General features: G+C 33.7%; 1 protein-coding gene across 40 annotated transcripts in view; it reads right to left on the reverse strand.

The window, feature by feature from the left end:
* Positions 1 to 18,158: 18,158 nt before the first annotated feature.
* LOC126765566 (calcium-activated potassium channel slowpoke) overlaps positions 18,159 to 25,360 on the reverse strand; it is a 165,831-nt gene continuing 158,629 nt past the window's right edge. For all 40 annotated transcript variants that reach the window (XM_050483283.1, XM_050483213.1, XM_050483405.1 and 37 more), the window contains 6 exons: positions 22,010 to 22,187; positions 21,413 to 21,920; positions 20,900 to 21,036; positions 20,588 to 20,730; positions 20,303 to 20,522; positions 18,159 to 19,047 (listed from right to left, as the gene is read on the reverse strand). In XM_050483283.1, the coding sequence (XP_050339240.1) occupies positions 18,910 to 19,047; positions 20,303 to 20,522; positions 20,588 to 20,730; positions 20,900 to 21,036; positions 21,413 to 21,920; positions 22,010 to 22,187 (1,324 nt within the window). In that variant the 3' untranslated portion in view covers positions 18,159 to 18,909. The remainder of the gene's footprint in view (positions 19,048 to 20,302; positions 20,523 to 20,587; positions 20,731 to 20,899; positions 21,037 to 21,412; positions 21,921 to 22,009; positions 22,188 to 25,360) is intronic.

Genomic DNA, 25,360 nt, shown 5'->3' on the forward strand with positions numbered 1-25,360 from the left:
AAACAAATGGCAGTACGATGATACGGTCGGAATCAAATGCTTTTATGGAAAACTTTCACATTTGACAAGATATATTCACGAAATTTGGTATATGTTATTTTCTAAGGCAACAATGCAATCTCCGAAGAAATTGTTCAGATCGGTCAACTGGCTAGCATATTTGTTCAGCTTCACCATACAAACCTGAACATCATAGTTACTAACATTTTAAATGCACCTTGAAGGGTATAGCGAATTTCTTCATTTTATTTTTTCAACTTCCCGAATTTAATTTTTTTTTAGTTAAAGGAAGCTTAAGATCTCACCTTTCCAACGCTAGATAGTATGACACAATGTGATTGGTAGGACTAGAGATATACTATACGTCTGCAACGACATCTATTGACAAAATACGAAAAGAATTTTTCGACTACCAATATTTATATTAAATAATGAAAGTTCTCTTATTTTGAAACAAAAAAAACAAAGTTCTCCTCTGCTGCAGAGATTCCAGGTTTCTCTGTGGATGAAACCTAAAAAACTCTCGTCTAGAATATATCGTCTATCGGAAAAAAAATCAAAAATTGACAAAACGACGGCTTCTTTTTTAAACGTTTATTTTTACCCAAAGCTGTGGTAGTTCAGTTTGATGAACTATATGTAGAAGATGTGGGAAAAATTAAATAGTGATCGGATTATTTATTTTTGAGTAATCACAAATTCGAAAAATGCTGTTTGGGTATGAATTACATTCTTGCTCGACTCTCCCGATAAAGCTGATTTTTTTCAAACAGAGTACCGTAAATAAGTCTCTGTGGATCGTGAGAATTCCGATTAATGGAGAGCATTATAACTACCGTTGAGACATGCGCCAATAAGTTTGACATGCAAACAAGTTAATAATCATCGGAATGGAGGAAAAAAAACGAGCTGAAACCAAGGAAACCACGAAAAAGTCAAGGTGATGCTTATTGTTTTTTTCGATATTCATGGTATGGTGTATCATGAATTTGTTTCGGAGGGACACACGCTCAATAAGGAGTTCTATTTAGCCGTATGGAGGCGTTTGCTTGAGAACATCCGTCGAAAACAGCGGGAATTGTGGAGGAAAAATTCATGGATTTTACACGAAGAAAGTGCACCATCGCATGGCACGATTGTGACCGAATTTAAAGCCAAAAACGCAATGAATACCATCAGCGCATTCACCAGATTTGGCTCCGTGTGATTTTCCTTGTTCCCCAAACTGAAATCACTTCGTGGAACCCGTTTTCAGTCGATCGTAGAGATAAAAAAATTCACTGATGGAGCTTAATGCCATCGCAAAAGTGCTCATGAAAAGTTTTCGAGGACTGACAAATCGTTGGCATAACAAATATTGATGAATAATTAAATATTTTAAGTTTATTTTAAAATTTTCGGGTACTTTTTTGTCACAATTTGTAGTTCTGATCGAGTTGATTGAACGGAGCAGATACAATTAAGAAGCCTGTGACTCAAAAACGATTAGAGATATCAATTTAAGTGCTATATACAAGTATTATTCTTAAAGGTGTAATTCATCTAAATATGAATGAGTTTTTTAAATTTCTGGCCATTGTCATATTGCTGTACGTACAAAAGACTTAAGTAACGAACTTGAATCAAACGTTACAAATAAAAATAAATATTGGAAAAAATTTTAAAAATTATAAAGTTGTAAAAAAAATGGAAGAAAGAATAAAAAAACATTAGTAAAAAGCGCGCTTCGAATTTTAAATTGTTGAGAGACCTGCGATATTATATATTATGTTTTCATAATAAAAAAATTGCTGCGCCAAAACTGACACAAAAGTAGTTGGAAAACCCTGTTTGCATGGCTTGTGCTTCTGCAACATTTTTCACTGAAGCAGAAGCACCTGTTGTCTCCTAACTTCAAGCCAAATGTATACATATATACATAGGTACATGGGTACATAGTATATAATCATGATGCATATTTACAAAACTAGTCGCCTGCTCTGCATTGACCATAAAAAGGCATGAAAACCAGGCGAACATAACTGGGCAAACGTGTTTCTTTCACCTGATTTGGATCGGCGACAACAATCACCTTGCCACAAGGCACATTTTGCGGCGCCTCGCTGTGAACAGGCACACAACCAATGCTTTGTGGCGCCCGAGATATGCCACAAGTTAGCGCCACATGGCCAATATCACAGCATCTCAGCGCCAATAAAATATTCTTTTGCAATCTATTTCCTCGTAGACACTTGTGCGCTTTTCGCAAGCAAAGTAAAAGTGGAGGCAAGCTAAAGCACACGCGCCGCGGATTGTCTGGCAGAGGTCTTGTCGCTAGCTTCCTCGTTCAGGCGCACCGCTATTTCGTGTCTGGCGCATGCTTTGTAAATACATACCAGCATTGTTGTTGCTTTAAACTGTGTGATTTTATTTCAGTACGCTTGTCACTAAGCTGGTTATCCATATGGCCATGCGAAAGTGTTACGCCGAAATGCCTTGCCACGTAGGAAGTGGTGTCTGCTGCAAAGTGAAAAACATTAAAAAAAGAAAAAGAAATTTTCGAAAATAATTCATTTCGAAATATTAAAAGTAGGCATTTACGTTTTTATAATTATGGTACGTGATCAAATTTATAGCTCTACCTCGTTGATAACATGCCTGCCTTAGCGGTTAACCCCAACAACATACCTTGTTCACTATTTAATTTCACTCTCACTATTTCAACAGTCGTTTGCCTGAAAGTGTCGCCGTATTAGAAGTGCCATTACACAACAACCAAAGTATGACCACTGAACAGCAATTGATTGATTTCGGAGGCAGACAAGCCATCGAAGGCGTTGTTCGAAATCAAATTATGAAATTCCACGCATTTGCAATATGCACTCTCCCATACAAATACATTAGACTAGGTGTGTGCATGTATGCGAATTATGCATAACTGGTGTCAATCGAAATTGACATCTGTCGGTTCGGTTTATGGCTTATACTTATGCACATGGCATTTTAATTATACTCGTATTTCATTAAGCCCCAAAATTCAAAGTTTTTAGTAGTCTCTTCAGGTATATGCTTTGTTGCTATTTGTGGAATTTCAGTAATTTATGTTTAGTGTAAAATAATGTTAAAGTAAATATTAGAGACCAAAATCTGTATATTTTGTTTCTTGAGTGAGCAACTAAACTGGGAGTGTCGCTAGGTGGCGCTATATTTAGTTACGTCAAGTAGAACTAAAAGTGTCGACGAAATAACAGGATGCTGGCATAAGATCGCCAAATTGACGGTTAAAATATAACAAAACACCTATAAATAAAGAGTGCGCTAATATCGAACCACCCTAGCATATAGCTGACATACAAAATGATCGATTACAATTTAGTCCTTGTATGGAAAACTTTTTGGTTTGACGAGATATCTTCAAGGAAATTTAGTATGGAGTATTATATAAAACAATGCTACAATATTTGAAAAACTTGTACAGTTCGAACCACTTTAGAACTTACTTACCTGCCGCATAATGTGACCATTGGTCGACTAGGTTTTCTGATTCAATTATACATCTATATAGTTGCTATATGAATTGTACCCGTGAAGGGTATTATAGCTTGTTCTGTTTGGTTGTTCTATTCTCGCAACATGTTGCCGTAGAAGGTTTTGTTCATCTAACGGTTCTTTTATAGGATGATTGAAATTGTAGGTTGAAGAAATTGGACAATTGCTACACCCACAAATGTGCACGACGAAATTTGAGTAGGAGAAACCCACAATATGGAGTTCTTTCTTCTTTTTAATGGATTCTGGTCGTTAAAGACCTGCTTAAAAACTTGAGGATCGCGGCTGCGGGGTGATTGCCTATGTAGGCGATGTAGCACTTATGGTCAAAGTAAAGTTCCTGAGTACCGTGCACGAGTTGACGCAAGTGTATCTGAGCCACATAGCAAATTGGGCAGTCGGAAGTGGTCTCGCCATCAACTCAATTAAAACCGAGAAGCTTTTATTTACTAGAAAATACAAGATCCTGGTGACACCTCTGGAAAAATGGGAGACATCCGTCTGCAACCGTCGGATACAATGAAATATTTAGAGCTCATCTTAGATAGGAAGCTCTCATGGAAGCCGAATATCGAAAAGAGAGCTGAATTGCCATCGATTGCTACGACATCGTAGTAAAGCACATTATCTACAGAACCTTTAGGTGGTTGAGAGCTCTAGAAAAGACCACACTTGCATAGAAACTCGAGAGTGTTCAACGGGTGCCGCTCATCAGCATGTGTGGTGCGCTAAGGTCAATACCAACCATGGCACTTAGCACCATCTTGCATATAGTGCCAGTGGACATTGTCGGAAGGTGTATGGCTGTGAAAGTTTCTGTCAGACTCAGAGTCTGAATACTCGGAAATCCTCACACACTTTGACTTCATACCGGGTCACTTGGATCATGGAGTTGCCAAACCGAACTCTGAACACTCGGAAGTTCTCGCACACTTTGACTTCATACCGGTTCACTTGGAACATCGAAACGTCAAACTGAACTCTGGCCCATATACTGCCGAGGGAGTTATTGGTGGGAAGAAGCCGTTGGAGTAGAGGGGCAGTGAGCTTCTTTACGGATGGGTCAAAGCTTGGGGGGGAAGGTTGGTGGAGGGATTTCCTGACAGGAGCTCTCTATCATCTCCAGCTTCAGACTTTCTGACTATTGCAGTGTTTTCCAAGCCGAGGTTGGAGTCATTAGGGTAATAGTAGATTACTACTCCGGAGTGCAGCCTCCTTCAGAGAAGTGCCCATCCACTCAGATAGTAGGGCGGTGATACTAGCCTTAAACTCATTAACAGTGCGTTCAGGGCTGATCAAGGAGTGCCTAATCTCACTGTCAATAGTAGCGAGTGTCTTTGTATAAGACTGGTATGAGTGCTTGGCCACAGCGAAATGGCAGGAAATTGTAAAGCTAATGGGCTAGCAGGGACAGAGACTTAAACACTTGGGAGCGCATACCTTTAGACATCCCAACGAACTGGTGGAAATTAAAATTAAATGCCTCTGCAAATTTTTATTTTCGTTTGCTAATTTATAAGTTCGAACACAGGAGTTCTTCATTTCTAAGGCTTCACAAAAGACTACATCTAGCAGTCCACTTGAGGTCACTCTAGATCAGCGATTTAACCTAACCTACACCCATAAAATGTCATTAATTGAAGACATATACCGTTCTCCTACTAAGCTCTAAATTAGAAAACTTTAATTGTGTGAAAAATGGGTATAATCGGGTCAATTTTTCTCATGTCTTATATACCAAATATAGAGATTTTCGAACTTGAAATTAAATTTTTACCATATGTATCTACCAATATATGAGTTACCATAGTGCATTTCGCAGAGTATCATTTGTGCTAATAATATGTAGTGACGTCAAAAAAGGATAAAACCTTTGGCACTGCCTCTCACCTCTATATACCTTATATAAGAATTTCAAACTTACGGATGACTTTATACCGTTCCCACTCACGCAAACGTAATTAATCGAATATCTATAAAAGTAAGAGTCACCGGTGAGCTAAACATTTTGAAAAAATGGCGTGGCTTCGCCCTCTAAGCGTTTTAATATACATATCTTCTAAATCTCTCAAGCCATAATAACCAAATTTGCTCAAAATAAATCACTTAAGCATCCCAATCGACGCTATAAAAATGAATAAAATCGGGCGTTAACCGCACCCACTTCCAACAAATACGCCAGATACATTAAATTTTACGATTGGGATGATACAATAGGACTTTATAGGAGCTAAGTCAAAATTGAGCGATGAACGTGTCACTGCTCACATTTTGGTGAAAGACCTATTCTAACGATATCGATCAAATTTTATATATAATATTACTTTGGCATTCCTAAGTTTCAGTGTGAAAACAAACGAACCACAACCGAGCCTATTTCCCAAAGAACCCAATTTTAAAATAATATTTTACTTTCCAGTAAGCTAATCAATCACCAATAAATATAACGGGATAAAATTTAGCTGAAGAGTGCGCACCGAAGAGTAGGCAACGAATAAATATGTGGATCCGAATTCCAATTACGAGCTTTTTATCGGAAATATCGGTAAATTTGTAGAAAATGTTATAGAAATTCGGAGAGAATCCTTTTCTTATAATACAAGGTGTCTTCCAAAGTAAACAGGACTTTTGAAACTAGCGCCCTCTGGAGGCGCCATCTATATGTCGACTGCTATCTTTATCGATTGTTCAGTGAGAATTTCATGACATTTCATCGATTGGAAGTGAAGTTATTGCGTTTAAAGTGTCAGTATGTTTGTGTTATCGGTGCGAAAATGAGCTTCGAACAAAGAGCCAACATTAAATTTTGTTTTAAAATTGGTAAAACTTTTACCGAAACATTTCAATTGATGCAACAAATTTATGGCGATGATTGCCTATCCCGTAGCAGAGTGCAAGAGTGGTTTCAACATTCAAGCGTCAAAGTGGTTGTGAGGGCATAAATGACGATCAACATGTGGGATCATCGGAAATTCCATCGAAACTGTGTGTGAATTCATCAAAAATCAGCCGAAATCATTACTGAAATTCATGGAAATGCAATTGAACATCTCCAAAACATCAATTTATCGCATTTTGACCGAACATTTGAGCTTACGAAAGGTGTGTGCATGGTTTGTTCCGCACAAATTGACTGACAACCAAAAATTGCTCAGAATCCGTCTCATCGATCGGCGCTTGTGACCGATTATTTGACCAAAAATCACATTTTAACCATTAACCATTCCCCGTATTCACCTGATATGGCACCGTACGACTTCTTCCTTCTCGGAAAAATGCATTTGGCCATGAAAGGAAAGCGTTATGCAGACGTAGAGGCCATTCAAAAGGCTTGCACCGGCAGACTGGCGGCCATACCGGCCAACAAACTAAAGCACTCCACCTTGTGGTATATACTGCATCAATGAAATTAATCAAACTTTTATTTTTATTTTTCGCTTTACGTTTTAAATTTATTTTCTTAATTTCCATTTAAATATTTTATTTTAAATAGCTTTTCTTTATTTTTAGTTTTTTAATTTTTTAACAATTAAACATTAACAACATAATTTCATCTGATTCTTTGTTTACAATATTTTTTTGGTATTTTTTTTTAATTCGCGCGTTACAGATTAGTTCGTGTATGCCTTTTATTTTATGTTATTTTACGCATTTTGTTTTGGGGTTTGGTGGCATTAGACAAATTTTAAAATTCACTTTGGTAATAATGCATTTACTTCTTTTTGTTCTTATATATTTTTTTATAAAAATTTTCTCTTATATTCGTTCTAAGACTAATTGCTTTTTGGGTCTGTCATGGCAACGCTGTTTACGATTTACGTTAATTAATGCATTTATGTAGCTTTTTTGCGTTTTTACAATAAATTTTAATGGTCTGTGATTGTTGCGGTAGTCTAAGCTGCAGCCTGCAGGTGAGTTTTCACTGAAATTTGTTTGTTATAAATACCATACATATTTATGTATGTATGTATAAATAGCGTGTACAGTTGGTTTGTAAAAGAATATTGCTCCAATTACTGATTTCGATTTTCTAGTAGCTTGCATATTTGGGTTGCCATATGTAAATATGTTTAGCAGTTTTTTGCTAATAATATTACATTGGGAATATCAAATAATAATATTTGTATACAAATCATGTAGTTGTATATTTTTGCAATAAAAACTATTTTTTACTGTTAAAAAATATGCAACAAAATTTTTTGTTATATTTTTTATTAATCTTGCTTGTAATTTTAATTATATGCATATATGTAGTTATGTATGTACATATCTATACATTAATATTTGCTAAATATATTTTTCTATTTGTTATACATATAATTTAATGCATTTTATAAAAAAAAAGTTCGCTAACTACCGGAAAATGCGGACGCAGCTGCAATTTCTCGTACATTTGCTTTTCTAATTTGTTTTTGTTTTTATTTTTTTTTTGTTACCAATTTTTTTCTAAATTTTTTACTTCAACTATTCTTAAGCAATCTTTGGTGGTTCATACGAGTCTATGAGAATTTTTTTTTATAAATGTGAGTCAGTGTTAAAAGTATGATGAGTGTTTGTGTTGAGTTCAAAAAAAATTACAAATTTAATTTTATTTCTTATATGAATGTATATTGTGATTTGCTATTATAAATATTTATGAATTTTTTCAAAGAGATTTCATCAAGTTTCACAACATCGAGAGTTTCTTTTTTTATATTTTGCTTTGAATATCATATCGATCTCACCTTAAGTTGTTAATTTTAAAACTATGTTTAACTTTTTGTATTTATACATATGTATGTACTTAATTTTTTGTTTTTATATATATCGTTTATTTTTTTTTATATTTATAGTTTATTTTTATTCGCTAACATTATTTCACTTAATTTCTGACCTTTATGCATTACAATTTCCTTTGTCTAAAAACTAAACTATTCACTAAGCTGCTTGGCTTTGGCTGGCTGATTTACAAGAATGTTTACGCTGTTTTTCATGTGTCGCAATGTTTGATTGTTGTTGTTATGAAATTTAATATTTTTCAATTCGCTTGAAATCAGTTGAAAATAACTAACAAGTTTGAAGTAAAACTATAGAATATTATATTGTTTGAAATTGAAATGAATAATACTCAAATATTTTGGGAAAAACAAAATATATGTAAAAAGAAAGCTTTTGCTTTTTTTGCATGAAAGCTTAAACAAGAAAGCTTGCACCTAATTTATTGTTAAACGTTTAAAATAAGAATTTTGTTATCTAAACTGTTAAATATGTAAAAAGAAAGCTTTTGCTTGTGTTTGCTTTCATCTAACATGTTGTTACAAATTTTGCAAATTTTTGTAACTTCAGTGTTAAATCGGTATCTTGAAGAGTGAAAGTCGAAAAATTTCGAAGGAAAGCAATCCATAAATTTTTGTGAGCTTTAGTTGAACTATTTGAATTGTCGACCACATTGATAGGCTTGTTTTAGATCACAAATTACGGTTTCCAAACTTTGGCGCAAACATTTTTTATCAAATAATGTAGTATTTGTATTGGCTACGTGTATTTAGTTGTAATCTTTTACCGTTTCATACCGAAAAGTTTAAAGCACAGAATTCCTTAGAGCATTCATGAAAACTTTGTATTTCGATTTTCTGCAGATAATTTTTCGTATCGAAAGTTTTAAAGCACAGCATTCCTTAAAAAGCTTTCATGAAAACTTTGTATTTCGATTTTCTGCAGATATTTTTTTATACATGAAAGCTCAAAAGCTTTATTTGAAATGTTTTACAAGTTTTAATAGTTATGCTTTTGTGTAGTCAACTTTTCTGCACTTTGTGTTGAAATTCACCGTTTCATACAGAAAATTTAAAAAAACACATTTCCTAAAGAACTTTAAACTTAACTTTTAAATACTTTATAAGCTTTAAAAAGTTATGCTTTTGTGTAGTCAACTTTTCTGCACCTTGTGTTGAAATTTGCAATTATTTTGTGGTCTGAATATTTCTAAATTGCGCTCAAATGTGTTGAAAATAAACTGTCTAACTGTTGTTTTTTAAATGACGAATGCTTTGAACTCGTTTGTGTTAGTTTTTTATTATTTTTTATTTAATTTATTTAAATTAATACTTATTTCTACTTTTCACATCTACATATACAATAAATAACTTTGAAGGCGCATAATATTCACAATTTATTTTTTCCTATTTTTCTTTATTTTTTTAATGCCAAATTTTATGTTTTTCAATTTAATTTTTGTTAATTAGATTTTTATTTAATTAATTACGTTTAATGACGGCTTTACTGTTCAGTATTTTTTAAATGTTCTTTTTACTAACAATTTGCTATCATTTGCTGCTTTTACTTAATATTTATTTATTTATTTAACGCGCTGAATTTCATTTTAAATTCTACTCTACACATGAAAATAATTCGTATTTTGCCTAGCTTACCCTTGTCAATATTTTATGCGAATTTTATTTTTTTCTCATTTTTTTTAGCATTTTTCATACTCTTAATTTGTGTGTTAATGTTTAGTTGATTAATATGTAAAAGCTCGAATTCGTTTTGCTTGAATAACTTTTTTGTTTTATTTTGTTTATTTTACTTTTTGGTGGCTATTTTTAATTTAAATTTATATTTCCTAACAATTTGCCATCATTTTTATAAATCTTTATAATTTACAAAAAGCTAAACTAAACGTCTAGTTTCTCATATTTTTTATTTTGAATTTCGCCAATTTTTTCTAGTGATTTATTTATTTACGTTAATGATTTATATTCTCCATTTGATTGTTATGATTGTGATTCGAAATAATTCCTTTTTTGGTGGTAAATCATTTTTGTATGTATGTATGTTTACATTCTTCGTTTAGTTTTCATGATTTTGAAGTTTGCACGGCGTATTCGTTTAGTTTTTATGTTTTTTATTACGCTTGTGGTGGGTTCTACGCTTCAAGTATATTTTATAGTAGGTTTGCATCGTGTCTAAGTAAGAATTGTTTTCAAAGCAAAAATCGTTCGAATTTTAATTTTTTTAGCTTTTGCTTCTCCAACTTTCGTGAATCTATTTCATAGTTATAGTATAAATAATTTACAAGTTTTTGTCAGTCGTTGACAACCGTTTATTTTACTTCCAAGTGTATAAAATATTAAAGAAACACAACTCTCTAACAAATTCTTGCGCTAAAACACAAAATGCAGCTTGCCGAAGAAGTAATCTGCATTCGTGTTGTGCTCGTACAACTGAGTCTCAACTCGAAAGTTATGCAGACCATACATAGTACCGCTATAACAGGGATGCTGTGACAACCAACTTTATTGTAAAGGTGAGGAGCATAAACACATACACTTGTGAACAAGATACTCTTCTAAGTTTGGTTAATCGCATCAAGGTCTTTGTGGTAAGCCTGGTATGGGTGCCAGGCCACAGCGGAATCATAGGAAACTGTAAAGCTCATGAACTAGGAAGAAAAGGCACCCTAGAACCGCTATCGGTAGAACGGGAGCGGATCAGTGCTATCGTATTCTCTTGTGTTCTACTACTAAATAGCTGGGGTTCGCTGTAGCTTGGTCAGCGAAGGGCCATCATCGGTACATGCGCTTTACAAAAGCCTTTTGGCCCAAGATCGATCGCAGGAGATCTAGTGATCTCTTTGCCCTCAGTAAGGCTAGCCTCTCCCTAATTGTGGGGCTTTCAAGGGGCCATTGCACTATTGGCGTCCACGCAGTTAGGCTGGGAATCCCACCAGACGCCATCCGCCGAAGCTGTATGGGAAACATTTCCTTCTTGACTGACCCGCGTTTGGAACGTCAAGACTTAAATACTTGTGAGCGCATACTTTCAGACATCCCACCGAGCTGGCGAATGGAAATTAAATGCCATTGCAGCATTGTATTGGTTACTAAGCGTTTTTCTGACTTATAGTTAGAAAACAGGAGTTCTTCTAAGTTATGTTAGGTAAAGTAAAATGTTATGCTTTACTCTGAACGACTTTTTTCAAAGTCTCCTTAAACCAAGTTTTTTGGATGAAAGCTAACACTTAAAATTTCTTATAAGAGTATGGATTTTTTTTTTATAAAACTTAACGTTAGATCTCGTACTCGAGTTCATAAATGAGCCCTCTAGCGTTAAACAACGAGTATCTTAAATGCCCAAACCTTCGGGTTTTCATGTTACGAAGTGTAGATTGCGGCTTTTCAGAAATTTTAAATCGATTTCTTTTAGTATACCATTAGTTGTCATTTGAAGCGAATGAAGAATTAAGACTATTGTTGAATATTTCTCCCCGAAATTCGTTAGATTAGCTTTATAGCGGCTTAACTTGGGTAGCGTGCGAACTCCTATATTGCAGGGTGTGTCAATTATGACAAGCAACTTACATGCGACGAACTTCACAATTAATTGTTTCAGTTTATACATCCTCATGAGCCAGCTTTTCTGAAGCTTAAGACTCTTCGGAAAGCGTAAAAATATGCAAGCTGGCAATTCAGAGTTCGCTACTAAATCATTATTATAGTTTTGGTGTCTGTTGGTATGACGACGAGGTTCCTTATTCACTTGCATGCTTGACAGTCGCGTGAAACAAAATATAAACATGTTAGGAGGATGTTAGGGAATAGCTCTTTAGCCTTTTATTACTTCAGAACTCTATGTGGTTTTTTACATACCTAACTTTCCCACATACATACATACTACATATGGGTGTGTTCTGCGCCACTTCATTTGTGAGTTGATTCATTTGAATTAAATTTTTGTTTTAATTAATTTGGCAGTGTTACTTATTCTTCTAAATGTCCAACTACACACATACATTACTTGTATTTTCCATAGACTATTTGGTGATGCCAACTATTTTCATTCTATTTTCTTTGATTCCATTTATTGCGTTTAATGCGATCTGCTGAGGCTGAACTATTCGGAATGAATTCTATTTGCTTTTAAGGTTTTGTCTAAAGCACATACATACACACATATTATTATTACTTTATTTATTTTTTATTAATTGTTTTGTTTTTGTTTTTGTCTGTTTACTCGTTACGTGTTTGTTGCTATTATTTTGTATAAAAACGAAATGTTTTCTTTAAATGTATTAGTAAATTATAGTACGCTTATTTACAAACTATTTACAAATCATTTGACAACAGACATTATGCAGCTTAAAATAGCGTATAAACTTACCGTTACATATGTATGTGTAAATGTGCTGAAGTTTATAAAATTTGCGTGCAGAAAAAAATTCAGTGACTTGTGTATGACTTTGTATTGAAAAATATGTAAATTTAGTCGTGTTGTGTTATTGATCGAATAATCTATACATTGAATGCCAAAAGCTTTATTTACAAATGTTAGCGCGTGTATGGTGTGTGTGTCAATGTGTTAATAGTAAGATGAGCGAGCCAGTAGTTGATCTTAAAATAACTACTGTTAGCTATCTCGTTGTACTCACGTCCTGCTATGCTGCTTCAGCTTCCATACGAGTCTTGTACATATTCCAATATAAATATATATAAATAATATTTATAGTTGGATAAATATTTTTCGGATTGGTTGGTTAGGAGGCTAATGAGCGAGCTTCCTCAACAAAACCTGCTATTTATCGCAAAGTAGTTTTTCCAGCCACGACACGTTTATGATATTCAGCCATCATTTCATATGAAATTTTCAACACATTTCCTCTTTGAATTCGAAATGATTTTATGGGGTTACGAAGTTAACAAGTAACCAATTTTGAGGTTGAGGCTTAGATGACACTTAGGCAATACCCATTTTTATTCATATATCGCATTTTTCAATAGGGACGCTACAAAAGTAGATCGATAGGGACAGCAAATGACACCATATTTTTTACCGTTCTTTTGACATTTCTCTTCAGTAAGGTTTGCCACTACACCATGGAAAGTTATACGATTCAACAACGAGTGGAAATTATTGTAATTTACTACCGAAATTCGAAACAGTGGCCTCAATTTTAAGAGCGCTACGTCCATTTTATGTTCGTCATAATCGTCCTGTCAGTTCAACAATTGAGCGTCTAGGCACAGTACAAAATGTTCCCGTGCCAGTAAGACAAAGAAGTTACGTAGTGTCGAGAATATTACTGGCGCTAGTGCATCAATTGAGAAAGACCCAAATCTGTCTCTCACACGTCGTTCTCAAGCGTGGCGCATCTCTGTGACGTCGTCGTATGTTCGAGAATTGGGCTGAGCAACAACTTGAAAATGATTTGGATTTTCATTGAAAAATCATTTTCAGTGATGAGGCAATATTCTGGCTGAATGGCTTCGTCAATAAGCGAAATATGCGTTATTAGACAGGAAGCAATCCACACGTTCTCCATGAGTCACTATTGTATCCCGAAAAAATTACGGTATGGGCCGGCGGCGTCATTGGGCAGTACTTCTCCCGTGATGATCAAGACCGGCACGTTACTGTGATTGAGAATCGCTTACGCTTAATGAAAACCGAATATTTTTTGGCCAGAATTAGATGATATGGACTTGTACAATACGTGGTTCCAACAGGTCGGCGCCACAAGCCGCACAGCGAATGTCACAAGCCATTTATTGAAAACTAAGTTTGGTGAAAGTGTTATCTCACGAAATGGCCCTGCTAATTTGCCGCCTAGGTCATGTGACTTGACTAAAAATCTATGGTCCATGCCAACAAGTCAGGGACGCCTGATGAACTTTGTACGAATATCGAACGTGAAATTGCAGCAGTGAAAACCCTCGGAAATTGGGTTCAGCGTGTGGCCTTCTGCACAGGAATAAAGAATTTCATTGATATCTTCTTTGTTGTAACACATCAGCGAGATCCGGCGAAGTATAGTATAGTAACTCAAAATTTTTGTGACGCTATTGACAGCACGTATTGGTATAGCATATGTGAGTAAAAGTGAAGAAGGTTTTTCGGTTGTCTGTATTTCTGAATGTTCTTGAAACGCCTAAAATTTCACATTGTTATTTTACTCATGCTCCTATTTAAGGTTAGTAGTTAGACTGATTAGGTTAGGTTTGATATTTGAGTTGCTTCTAGTAATCCTTAAAGAAACTGAACTTTCTAATGTTTTTTTTCTCAAATAAATATGTAGATGTTCAGGAATATAATTCTCAAAAGAAATATGTACAAACTCGTATGCGAAGACGATACGCTAAGCGTCGGACTTGCTCCAATAACAACAGCAAATAGCCTTTTGTAGCTACTAGTTCTTACTCTTTTCAGTTTCATGATAAAGTTGAGTTGTTAACACTTGCGCAAATTTCTCAAATGATAACATATACATATACTTATAAGGTACTCGTATATATGTAAGTTTGACCTTTTTAGTTTTTTTTTTGTTGGTATAGTTTGAAGTACGTTTAGTTATAGTTTTTTTGTTTTGTCTAGTACAAGTGTTTTTGTTTTTTTTTGTGTTTTAGTACATATAAACATATCTATATTGTATATTACAATTGTTTAGAATCTTTATTGCAAAGCAGTGTTGCAAGCTTACGCTTTTTATCAGTTACATTTTCTGCGCAAAAGCATAGACCCACCACCGCCTGCTGCCAATGGCAACGCTTGCCATCATGGCTTACACTCATACTACACACTCTTCACCACTACATCTTTAGCCATTATGTTTCCACGAATTTTGAGATGAACTTGAATCTCGTTATAGTTTGCTTTTTGAACTTTATCTATTATGCAATTTACTTGTAATTTTAGTTTTTACTGCGTTACTCTACTAAATTTGGTGTTGATTGTTGTTTGACTTGTAGTTTTCAGTAGGTTGTATAGTTGTAGTTTTGTTGTTGCTTCGTTAATTCTTTGTTACTTATTTTTTCTTCTCTTTCGCTTAATTCCTTTGTTTAATGTGTAGCTAACCTCACTAATGGTTCCCAGTTGCTTACGTCACACCATTTGATTTTACATAAAACTGCTTATTGTACGATATTTCGTCGTTTGGATGAACTTATGAAACTCAAGGATGACGATAAACGCTTAACGATAAACGATTATTGAAGTGAACAGAAATGAACGTAAGAGTTGTTGTGAACAAAAATAATGTACAAACGTAAAGGCGTAAAATTATCGATAATTGAAATGTGCAGAATTCTATTTTGTTTCATTCTCTTTCTTAGTTGCCATGTGCTGAGTTATGAGCGAACTTTTTCGTTACCAATGCGGTGCGCAACGATGAAGTAGTAAAATAGGTCGGCATGAAAAAATGCATAAACATCAGTGAAAATATAAATATGAATGATATATGCTATGTACGAGTATATATTAAATGCTAGAGACAAATGTACAGTGTATGTTCGTTTAGACGAAATTCATTAAAGCGCTGTATTCTTCGTTGCATACATACCTCCCCCGATGGCCCAACACAATGAGTTTACAGTAAGTGATGCATTTTGTATGTGAAGCTAATGAATTATTGAAATGTTTGATACGAGCTACGGCGGTGCTTGTACTACAACGAAATCGTAAGGTCGTGAGGCCGTGAGGCGGTGTTCAAAGCTGCTTATAATTTGCATTGTTGTTTCTTTGATTTTTAGTTTTTAAAAGTGAAATGAGTGCAAATGTGCTTATTGTTTGAACTGTATGGAGGTGAGGAGCGGGAAATATGTGCGTTATGCCATTTAGTGCTCGTGTTTTTGAATATAACTTCTTAGCAGTGAACAATGAGTGCCGATTAATTTGAGAATAAAGTTGTGAGAACAAAAACAAATACTTTTTTCGACTTTCGGGTAAAGTATAGCGCTTGCCAATTTTTAAATACTAACTAAAGTGTGTTTGTAAAATCAGAAAATTTAAATCGAAGTTATTAATATGAAATACCTAAAAAATTAATTATACAATTTCTGTTTTTTGAACTGAGGAACCTTAGGCGACGAAATGTATAAAAAAATTATTTAACAAAAAATATATAATCTAAATAAATTTTTTAAAATTTTGAAAATAATCTGTATTGAAAAAAATATATTGCAAAAAAATTTTATGTTATACAGTTTTTTTTAACCTAAAAAAATGTTTATTTATTTAACTAAAAATATATAATCTAAATGAATGAATTTTTTTCAAAATTTTGCATCTGTAAGTGATGAATAATAACAGAAGATATAACACATTTTTTTATCAGTCAGAAACTTTAAATAACCAAAATAATAATACTTTATATAACAATAACATATAGATTTTATGCAAAAATTTGAAACTTTTATATTTTTTTATAATTTTGGAAAAATAACCAGTTTTTTTTCGCTAAAAAAAGACATAGTTCTGACAATAAATTAAAACCCTTTCTTTTTTACTAAGTTTTGCATTTATAAATGACGAATAATGATAGACATTTTTTTTATATTTTAGGAAAAATAATTTGTATTAAAAAATAGTTTGTGACAATTAACTAAAACACTTTCTTTTTTTTGCAAATTTTTGCATTTATAAATGATGAAAAGTGACAGAACACAAAAAAAAACTTTTTTTATAATTCAGAAACTTTAAATGACGAAAATTATAATATTTTATGTAACAAATAGGCATTTTATCTAAAAATATGAACCTCTCATATTTTTTTATAATTTTGGAAAGTTAAACTGTATATCAAAAATTAAAAAAAGAAACAAAATTTTCCAGTAAAAAATAAATAAAAAACATTTGTTTACAAATTTCTAAATTCATATTTTAAATTAAATGTTAAAAATATATACATTTCAATTAAAATAAAACAATATTTTATAAACAACAAATATACTGCTGAGAAATATTTTAAAAATATATGTGTGTAGCTACACTTCTAGCACTAAAGTTCTTAATGCATATAAGAGATAATTTTCCAAAATTTCAAAATTTTCACTCAGTGTTATTAATTTAAAACCACTTAAATTGAAAAACATTTTAACACTGTATGTGATGCTTTTAGCAGATAATTGATTATTATTCGCTGCTTTTAGTTCAATGGTCATGTGAGGTTCGAGACTTCACTAAAATATTGGATAGATGCCAAGGCAATGTTTTTTTTTGTTATTATTACAGTTAGGAAGATTTTGAAAAAATGTCTAAACACATTATTTTAATACAAACGCGATATTTAAAACTGCCAAGGCAATGTTTTCGTTTTTTTATTATTATTAAATAAATTGCATTGTTTTTCTCTGCTTTTATTTTAATGGTCATATGAGGTTTGTGACTTCACTAAAATATTAAAGAGATGCCAAGGCAATGTGTTTTGTATTATTATTACATTTAGCGAGATTTTTGAACAAAATTATAAGCACATTATTTGATTAAAAAATTATATTTAAAATTGTTTTAATTATCTGGTTGTATCGCGATAAACCATTAAACAATTCAGCAGTTGAAAACTTGGTTTACTGTTTTTCATATAAACGTTTGGAAAATCATCCTCAGTGCACATTTAAAACTAATAAACATGATTTCATATGCTCGCATACTATAAACTAATATAACTAGTGCAAATTATAACAAAGTTAATTATATAAAAACTTTAAAATAGCGATAGATTTAACTTTACGAAAATGAAAACTTATATATATACTTTAGATTTTTATAAATATATGATATACAAGTCATTTGATTTGAGTTCGAAGCTAAGCTAAGCATAAGACTAGGGCTTTTAATTTCAGAGAGGGTGCAAGTGCAATAAATAATTAACCGAAGTCATATTAAAGCTAAATTATAAACATTTATTAAATAATAGAAAAAAATTACCAAACAAAAAATACAAGAAAATTCTTCATACATGATTACTTAGTTGATTACAATCATACATATATCCTAAATGAAAACAGTAAATTAAGGTTAATAAATTTTTGAAAATTAATTAAGTAGTTGAGGGCTTTGCGGAATGGTGTGGGAAGCAATCTTTTTACCATTTGAACGATGGATTTTACTCATACTGATTCAAACAATCAGTTTGTTGTTGTATATTTTATTAGTTGGAGTTTGATTTTTATATTTGCAAAGACATTTGCTTCCAATTGAAAATTGAAATGTTTTGTTTTTGTAGCGCAACTCATATACATACATACATACGCATGTAATCTACTTCAATGAGGCTTGCATTGGCGAATGTCTGTGCAAATATAAAAGTACAAAATGGCGCATTTACTAGGTCACCCATGTATTGCATAAGCATTTCTTTACATATATAATTTTGACAAATTCCTATAAATTTTTGTTTTACCTGCGGCATTAATATTGGTTTAGTTTTATTCATTACACCAATTGCTTTTGTTTATTGATTTTTTTGTGCTAATTCTTTTTGTTCGATACATTACGCATTGCCGCTCGTAATTTTTGCCATATTTTGCCGATTATGTATTGCCAGAAATGCGCTATTTTGTACCCGATCGTTTGCTCCATCGTTCAAATGTACGAGTAAGGACCATCAGTTAAGGCGCTACACAGTAACAATCAAGAGTTATCATCCTTGTTTGAACCACCCCCACCGACCCCGGAGCCTTGTGTGTTGGCAGCCCGACCACCAGGTGGTGCACGTACTGCGGCCGGTTTATACTCTAAGCCCGGATCGAATTGCATTAATACGAAAACCTGCAAAAAAGTAATGATGGAATTTAGTGGGTGTGTGAAATTAAATTTTTATTTTCTTATTTCAACAGGTTGTACTTTTATAAATAAATCTCAAAATTTTTGGGCTAAATTCACGCCGCCATTTTGGGAATTTTTTTCCTTTTTGCGAACGTTGAAGCAATTTCACTTCGAACTCGTAGATAATTTTGTCTATCTTGGAGCCAGTAATAACACAAACAACAATGTCAGCATCGCAATAAAATGCTGAATAATTCTTGCTAAAAGATGCTACTTCGGACTGAGTAGGCAATTGAGAAGTAAAGTCTTCTGTCGTCGAATAAAAACTAAACTCTATAAGTCACTCATTATCCCGGTGTAGAGGCATGGAAAGACCAGGTGGAGAAGGACCTGGCTACACTTGGAATCTCCAATTGGCGCGAAAAAAGCGGTGTCAACGCCAAATAAAGAAGAAGAAGTTCTCCACACAATGGCCAAACATGTTTTGATTTGATTGCGAATTTCTGCAAAAACTACCAAGGTTTTTAACCAAATTCACGCCGCCGTTTTGTCTACTCTGGACTTTTTATCGCATGTAGGAGATATTTCTTCTGGGAGACACTTTTTTGTTTTAATTTTAATCCATGGAGAAAAGACTGCGAGACGGCTGTTGGTCTCTGGACAGGTCACAACCTAGTGGCATCACATGTGAGCCTGATGGGCATAAGTGCAGAGAAGTTGGCATGAGAGAGATGCTGGAACACCTTCTATGACTATGTTCAGCAGTATCTAGAACTCGCCTTAAGTATCTAGGAGCTTCAAACGTAGATATCAAGTTGCTCTTAAAGTTCGCAAGGAGCGTTGAATACTTCACCACAAACTAAACTGAACCTCCATCTGGCATATCCAGTGGGTCTATGTATGGCGTGATAGTCGATCAGTATAACCTAAATTAACCTAATCTACGGAGAAGTCCAACCAGAGTCATTTTTTAGCATTGGCACACCTATTTTTAATTGCATGTTAAAGATTTAAAGTTTCACAAAGAGAGTCTTAAAAACACAACTTTTATAACGATTAAAATAATGGTTTACGATTAAAGATACTCGTACTCAGTCACGGGGTAAGAAAGTTATTTCGCCTCTTCCTTTAAAAGTGCTTATAGTTCGAAGAGTTTAATTTCTCATTATTTTCAAGTGTCAAGTTTTCGAAGAGCGCTTAATTGATCTATAGTTTTAAACGGACTCTAACTTTTCTGCTGTGTTCTTTTTGGACTTACCTGATCTGTTGGCAGTAGTGAAAAATCATCGGGTGGGTTCGTTATAACATAACGTTTGCTACTCGCATCACAACTCGAACTCGTATCCCGAAATCGGTAGAGGCCAATGCAAAGCATGCCGTACGATTTGAGCGCTGCCACAAATAGATCACCATATTTACCACACTCGCCGAATTGGGCCAAGGGACCGTCATACAGTGATATTTGGCCAACACGACATCTGCGCGAGTGAATTGTAAATATTAAACTTGAATGGTTATTAGCAAAATAAAGGTTAAAACGCACCTGTCACGATTGCTAAGACTATCCACAGTGCTGTAACCGCCACGTAGACCAGCACCTTCGGCGAGTATGAGTTCCAGCTCTGGTGTAGCGCCGCCGGTGATAAGTGAGCGGATTAACGTTAAAGCGTTTTGATTAAAGTACGTCTAAAGGCGATAAACAAAGATCGTGTATAAGTAACATGAAAGAGTTCGAGAATTTATATGGTGTTAGCAGTAGCCACGTGCACGAAATAGGCACGAAGAGAGAGTAAGTTAATTAGAAATATTTTTTTTTAGGTACAGGAGGGCTACTGTAAAGGTTACGTTCAATTACCGTCGACATCAGCGAGTCGAGAACACTAACGGCGAAGGCGGTACCGCAGGCGAACGGCTGCGTCAGATATAGCTCCGTATCCGGATCATCGTCATCGTCTTGATCGAGAAACTGCACGTTACTATCGTTGACCAGTTCTTGAAACAACAACCAAAACAAAGTTTAACGCTTTGACCTTTAACTAGCGGCGAGCGCATTTAAGAGTAAGACGAGAGTGTACAACGACTAATACATTCATGACTCGGGCGTAGAATTGGTACAAAATTGGCTTACATAACTCAACAGCAATGTGCTTAAATTTCTTTCTTAAAAAAATTGTTTAAATCCATAACAACAACACGCTACAAATACACATAAATATAAGAAAAAAATGTGCCAAAATAAATTTTATATAAAACCAATAACGGTTTATGAGAGCCAACTTTGTGCCAACGCCAGCGGTTGGATGAATGTGTCGTGTGTGAATTGGTCGTTTAATCGCAAACACAGCCAACTTAGTGCGATGCAGTTTACCTGTTATCATGGGCACATTCGCGCCGTAAACGGAGCCGCGCCGTTGCAGCACAATTGGGCTGCCAGCGGTCGCGCTCAGATTATCGAATTCGGGCCCACGTTGACTCAGTACACCGATCGTATCGTCAAAGGTCATTGCCTTGATGTTGAGCGACGCTAGAATGGCCTCTTTATCGGCCAGCGTCGGATCGTCGTTGCTAGGAACTTTCGCCGACAGAATACAACACATATCGCACAGATTCACGTTCACGGCACGCAAATCGGCACGACTCAGCGGCGAACCGTTCAACACCGATATCTTTGGCAAATTCTGCAACATCTTCCATTCGCGTCGTATATAGTCCACCGAACCGACTATCACCACATGCTTCAGTTCGTGATAGTGAAAGTTTGAGGCGCGCAATGGCATCACCAAATTGCGCAGTCCGATTAGCGGCGAATCTGGATCGGCAAAAAGGCATACGACAACGTGACCATTTAGAACAGTCATTGCCGCTTGATTGCGATCCTATTGGTATTTTTTTTTTCGAAATAAATGAAATGAAATTAGGAAATATTTGTGATCATAATTTTTCTAGTCTATGTAATGATGCCCACCAATATGCAGTCTTCTAAATTCTTAGCCGGACTCCAGTGGAACATGCCCGTCGAATCGTATTTCATTTCGGTCTTTTCAAAATCGAAATCCTTCGATTGATCGTCCGCAATACCGGCCGGTAGTGAGACGCCGCCATTTTGATTTTGTGTGCCTGTGCCGGAGCTGCGACTTGTTGGCCTAAGCGCCGTCAATGAGAGAAACAAAGTAAGAGAGAAAATTGGTTGTAGTCAAAAAGCGGTAATTTATTGTATATCGGCCCACTGTGCTTTACTACTACACTTATATATGTAATGTATGTAAGTAGTATTAACGAATGCTTACACATGAACAAATGGCAGCAAGTAATTAATTAGTACTTATGCAAAAAACGAACGAAATGATTGAGCAAACGTATGCATTTACATTGCATTCTTTATGTTTGTATGTAATGTGAGTATCAGTGCTGTAAAAAATACTTGTGCTAAGTTAACATGAGCATATTCATTCGCATGTCTCAATAGTTGTTTCTAATATATCTACTACGTCATCTAAGTATTTTGAATAAATTATAAATATGCTGCAAAATTATGCTTTCAAAAATGTTCACTGACGTGATTATGCAGGCAGTTGTGGTTCTTAAAAATGTTTTAATATTTCGTTTTTGGCAATGTGTGGGTTTGTAAAAAATGGTTTCCTTCAAATAAAAAGTTATAATATTGTATATTAACATTCATATTCTCATAATAAAAATTTAAATAGATTAAGTACTTTACTACAACTTTAGTGCTCGCAATATTTCCGAGTTTAGTCAAGATAGCTCTGTGCCTAACCCTGAAAATCTCGAAACGAAAAATACATCGCTAAACATTTTTGTTTCGTATTTTATATAAATTTTCATAACTTCTCGCTTCTATATACAAAAAAAAAAAACTTAGAAAAAATTGGAAAAAGTGTGGAATTACAGACCTCTGGTGTGGATGTTCATATGTCTTTTGAGTTTTGAAAATTTTTACTGTGAGTTAAATTCTTAGTAAATGATATCAGAAAGAAGATATCAAATGATAAATTCTTAATTAACGGCATCTTAAGGAAATTATCAAATGATAAATCGGTTAAGTATGGAAAACAAAAGCACATTTTCCATTTTTGTATCGAATAATGATTATTTTTCAGATATTTCTTGGGCATACCGACGAAGGTTTACAACATTTTATATATAAAATATTATTATAAGCGATTATATCGTGTGGCTATGACTGCTTTTTTGATAGTGAAGCGCACCTTTTTCAAAATTCAATTTCACTCTAGATTTTGCTTTGCAGATATTTTCAGAAAATCGTACTTTAATTGTTTTTAGCATTTATTTGTTCTCAACTTTCTAATTATATTTGAACAAATCGTGGGAAATCTAGTTACCGCACAGTAATGACTTTTGTAACGCAAATTCTTGTCAGAAAAGTATATTTTTATATTAAATTGATAACTTCGGCTCATAATGTTTTGAAACTAAATTGTTCAAAAACGACAACAATTGTTATTTCTAGAAATTTCTTGAAGTACATATGTCTATCTAGCCATCTCTTTTTATATTTTTGTATAAGTAATGTTACATCCTCAGATCATTATGATATATTAATCCTCAGATCAATAAACCTCAGCATAAAAACCTGCTATTGTTACTAACGTCTAAATAGTAATTTCATAAAAATATCGCATATAATTTGATCTTAATGAAATAAGGTTTATATAATAATTTTGTTAACATGAGTTAACATGCCGGAGAACTATCACCACTTCTAGGATTCATAATAATAACCTGATAATAAAATAACATATGAAGCAGATGAAAATAAAGCCAATGGAAATTTCAGTAAACTTTTAAATACAAAACGAAATCAAACTAAACTTTTATATATAAAAGAAATTTGGACGATCTGTTTTTATTAGAACCATATTGTTGAAATTAAGATGACAGTATATACATACATGATACATTTATCATGAGAAATGAATGTTGACATTAAGTGTTTGTGAAGAGAGGTAAATGAAGCTATGGAATGTATTTTCCTATTATAGTTATCTTGTTATTACAATAATTAATGGAAGTGATTTCATTGATGTCAACTTACGAATGGGAGATGTACTTTAATACATTTTAAAAGAGATTTAAGACCTTCAAAGCTGACAGGGGTAATATACTTTAATAGATTTAAAATAGATTTAAGGGGTTACATGGGTTTGCGGGTTTCAAAAATCGATTTTTTTTAATTATTTTATTAAATTTTACAACACTTCTAGATTATTGTTCGAAATTTTCAAGTTGATCCGAGTAATTGTTTCGGAAATACAACCTTGAAAAATTGTGCGTTCGAGGCTAGCTAGGCTATACGTCGTCTTTTTTTCTCAGAACTCGCACCGGCCGAGTTTAAAATATTTTTTTCCAAAATTTGAGAATTTCTTTGTTAATATTGTATGTTTGTAACAATAAAAAGTTCTAATAAAATATTTAATTTTTTATAAGAAACAAAAATTGTTTAAAAAAGGCTATTTTTTACCCGAGGAAACCCATGTAACCCCTTAAGAACTTCAAAACTCACAAGGCTGATAATGAAATCATTTTAGTGTTATCGAAAGCTATTTTTTTCAGTTACTACTGTTTACTAAACTTATTTCAAAGCTCAGTAGTTTTAATTGTATCGACTCATGATAAGGACCCTATACATATTTTTTATGGAAGATACACAAAAATAATTAAGTAATAGTCCTTTTGAAAGTTGACCTCGTGGAAACTTTGTTACATTTGCCTGAAGTGCTTCGGAGTTGTGAATAGTCGGCAAATTTTTCTGATACCGTTGAGTAGACTTGTGGCATTCTTTATTGCGAATTTGACAGTGTTTAAAGTTTTACTAAAAGATTTTGAATAAAAGTAAAACCATACACTGTAAGCTAAGACGAATTTCAGTATATCGAGTGATATTACTCTTTTAACAATATTTATATGTCGATGTTAGTTTCAAGATACATAGATATTTTGCTACTTTGAGAGTGTGACTGTCAATAATCAAGGTTCCAATCCATGAACTGTTTATTTGAATACATTATATTCTACTATACACGAAATTTGTTAGAAATGTATCGATCTGCTGCTTAACCAAACTTTACCAACTTCCTATGGTCATTCTATGGTCATTGCTATCTGATAATAAGCCAAATCTGTCAACAAGTAAATGACGGAAATCTGCCGATATCAATGAAAAATTATCTCTTAAGTGGTTGTATGATATAATGAGTGAAATAATGTTAAGTATTATGCCGCTGAGATTGTGTTTGAATGTGCCTCAAGGTGTTTGATCTTTCAATGTCGTTGAAAC

This window comes from Bactrocera neohumeralis, chromosome 2, assembly GCF_024586455.1.
Source record: "Bactrocera neohumeralis isolate Rockhampton chromosome 2, APGP_CSIRO_Bneo_wtdbg2-racon-allhic-juicebox.fasta_v2, whole genome shotgun sequence".
Taxonomy (NCBI): domain Eukaryota; kingdom Metazoa; phylum Arthropoda; class Insecta; order Diptera; family Tephritidae; genus Bactrocera; species Bactrocera neohumeralis.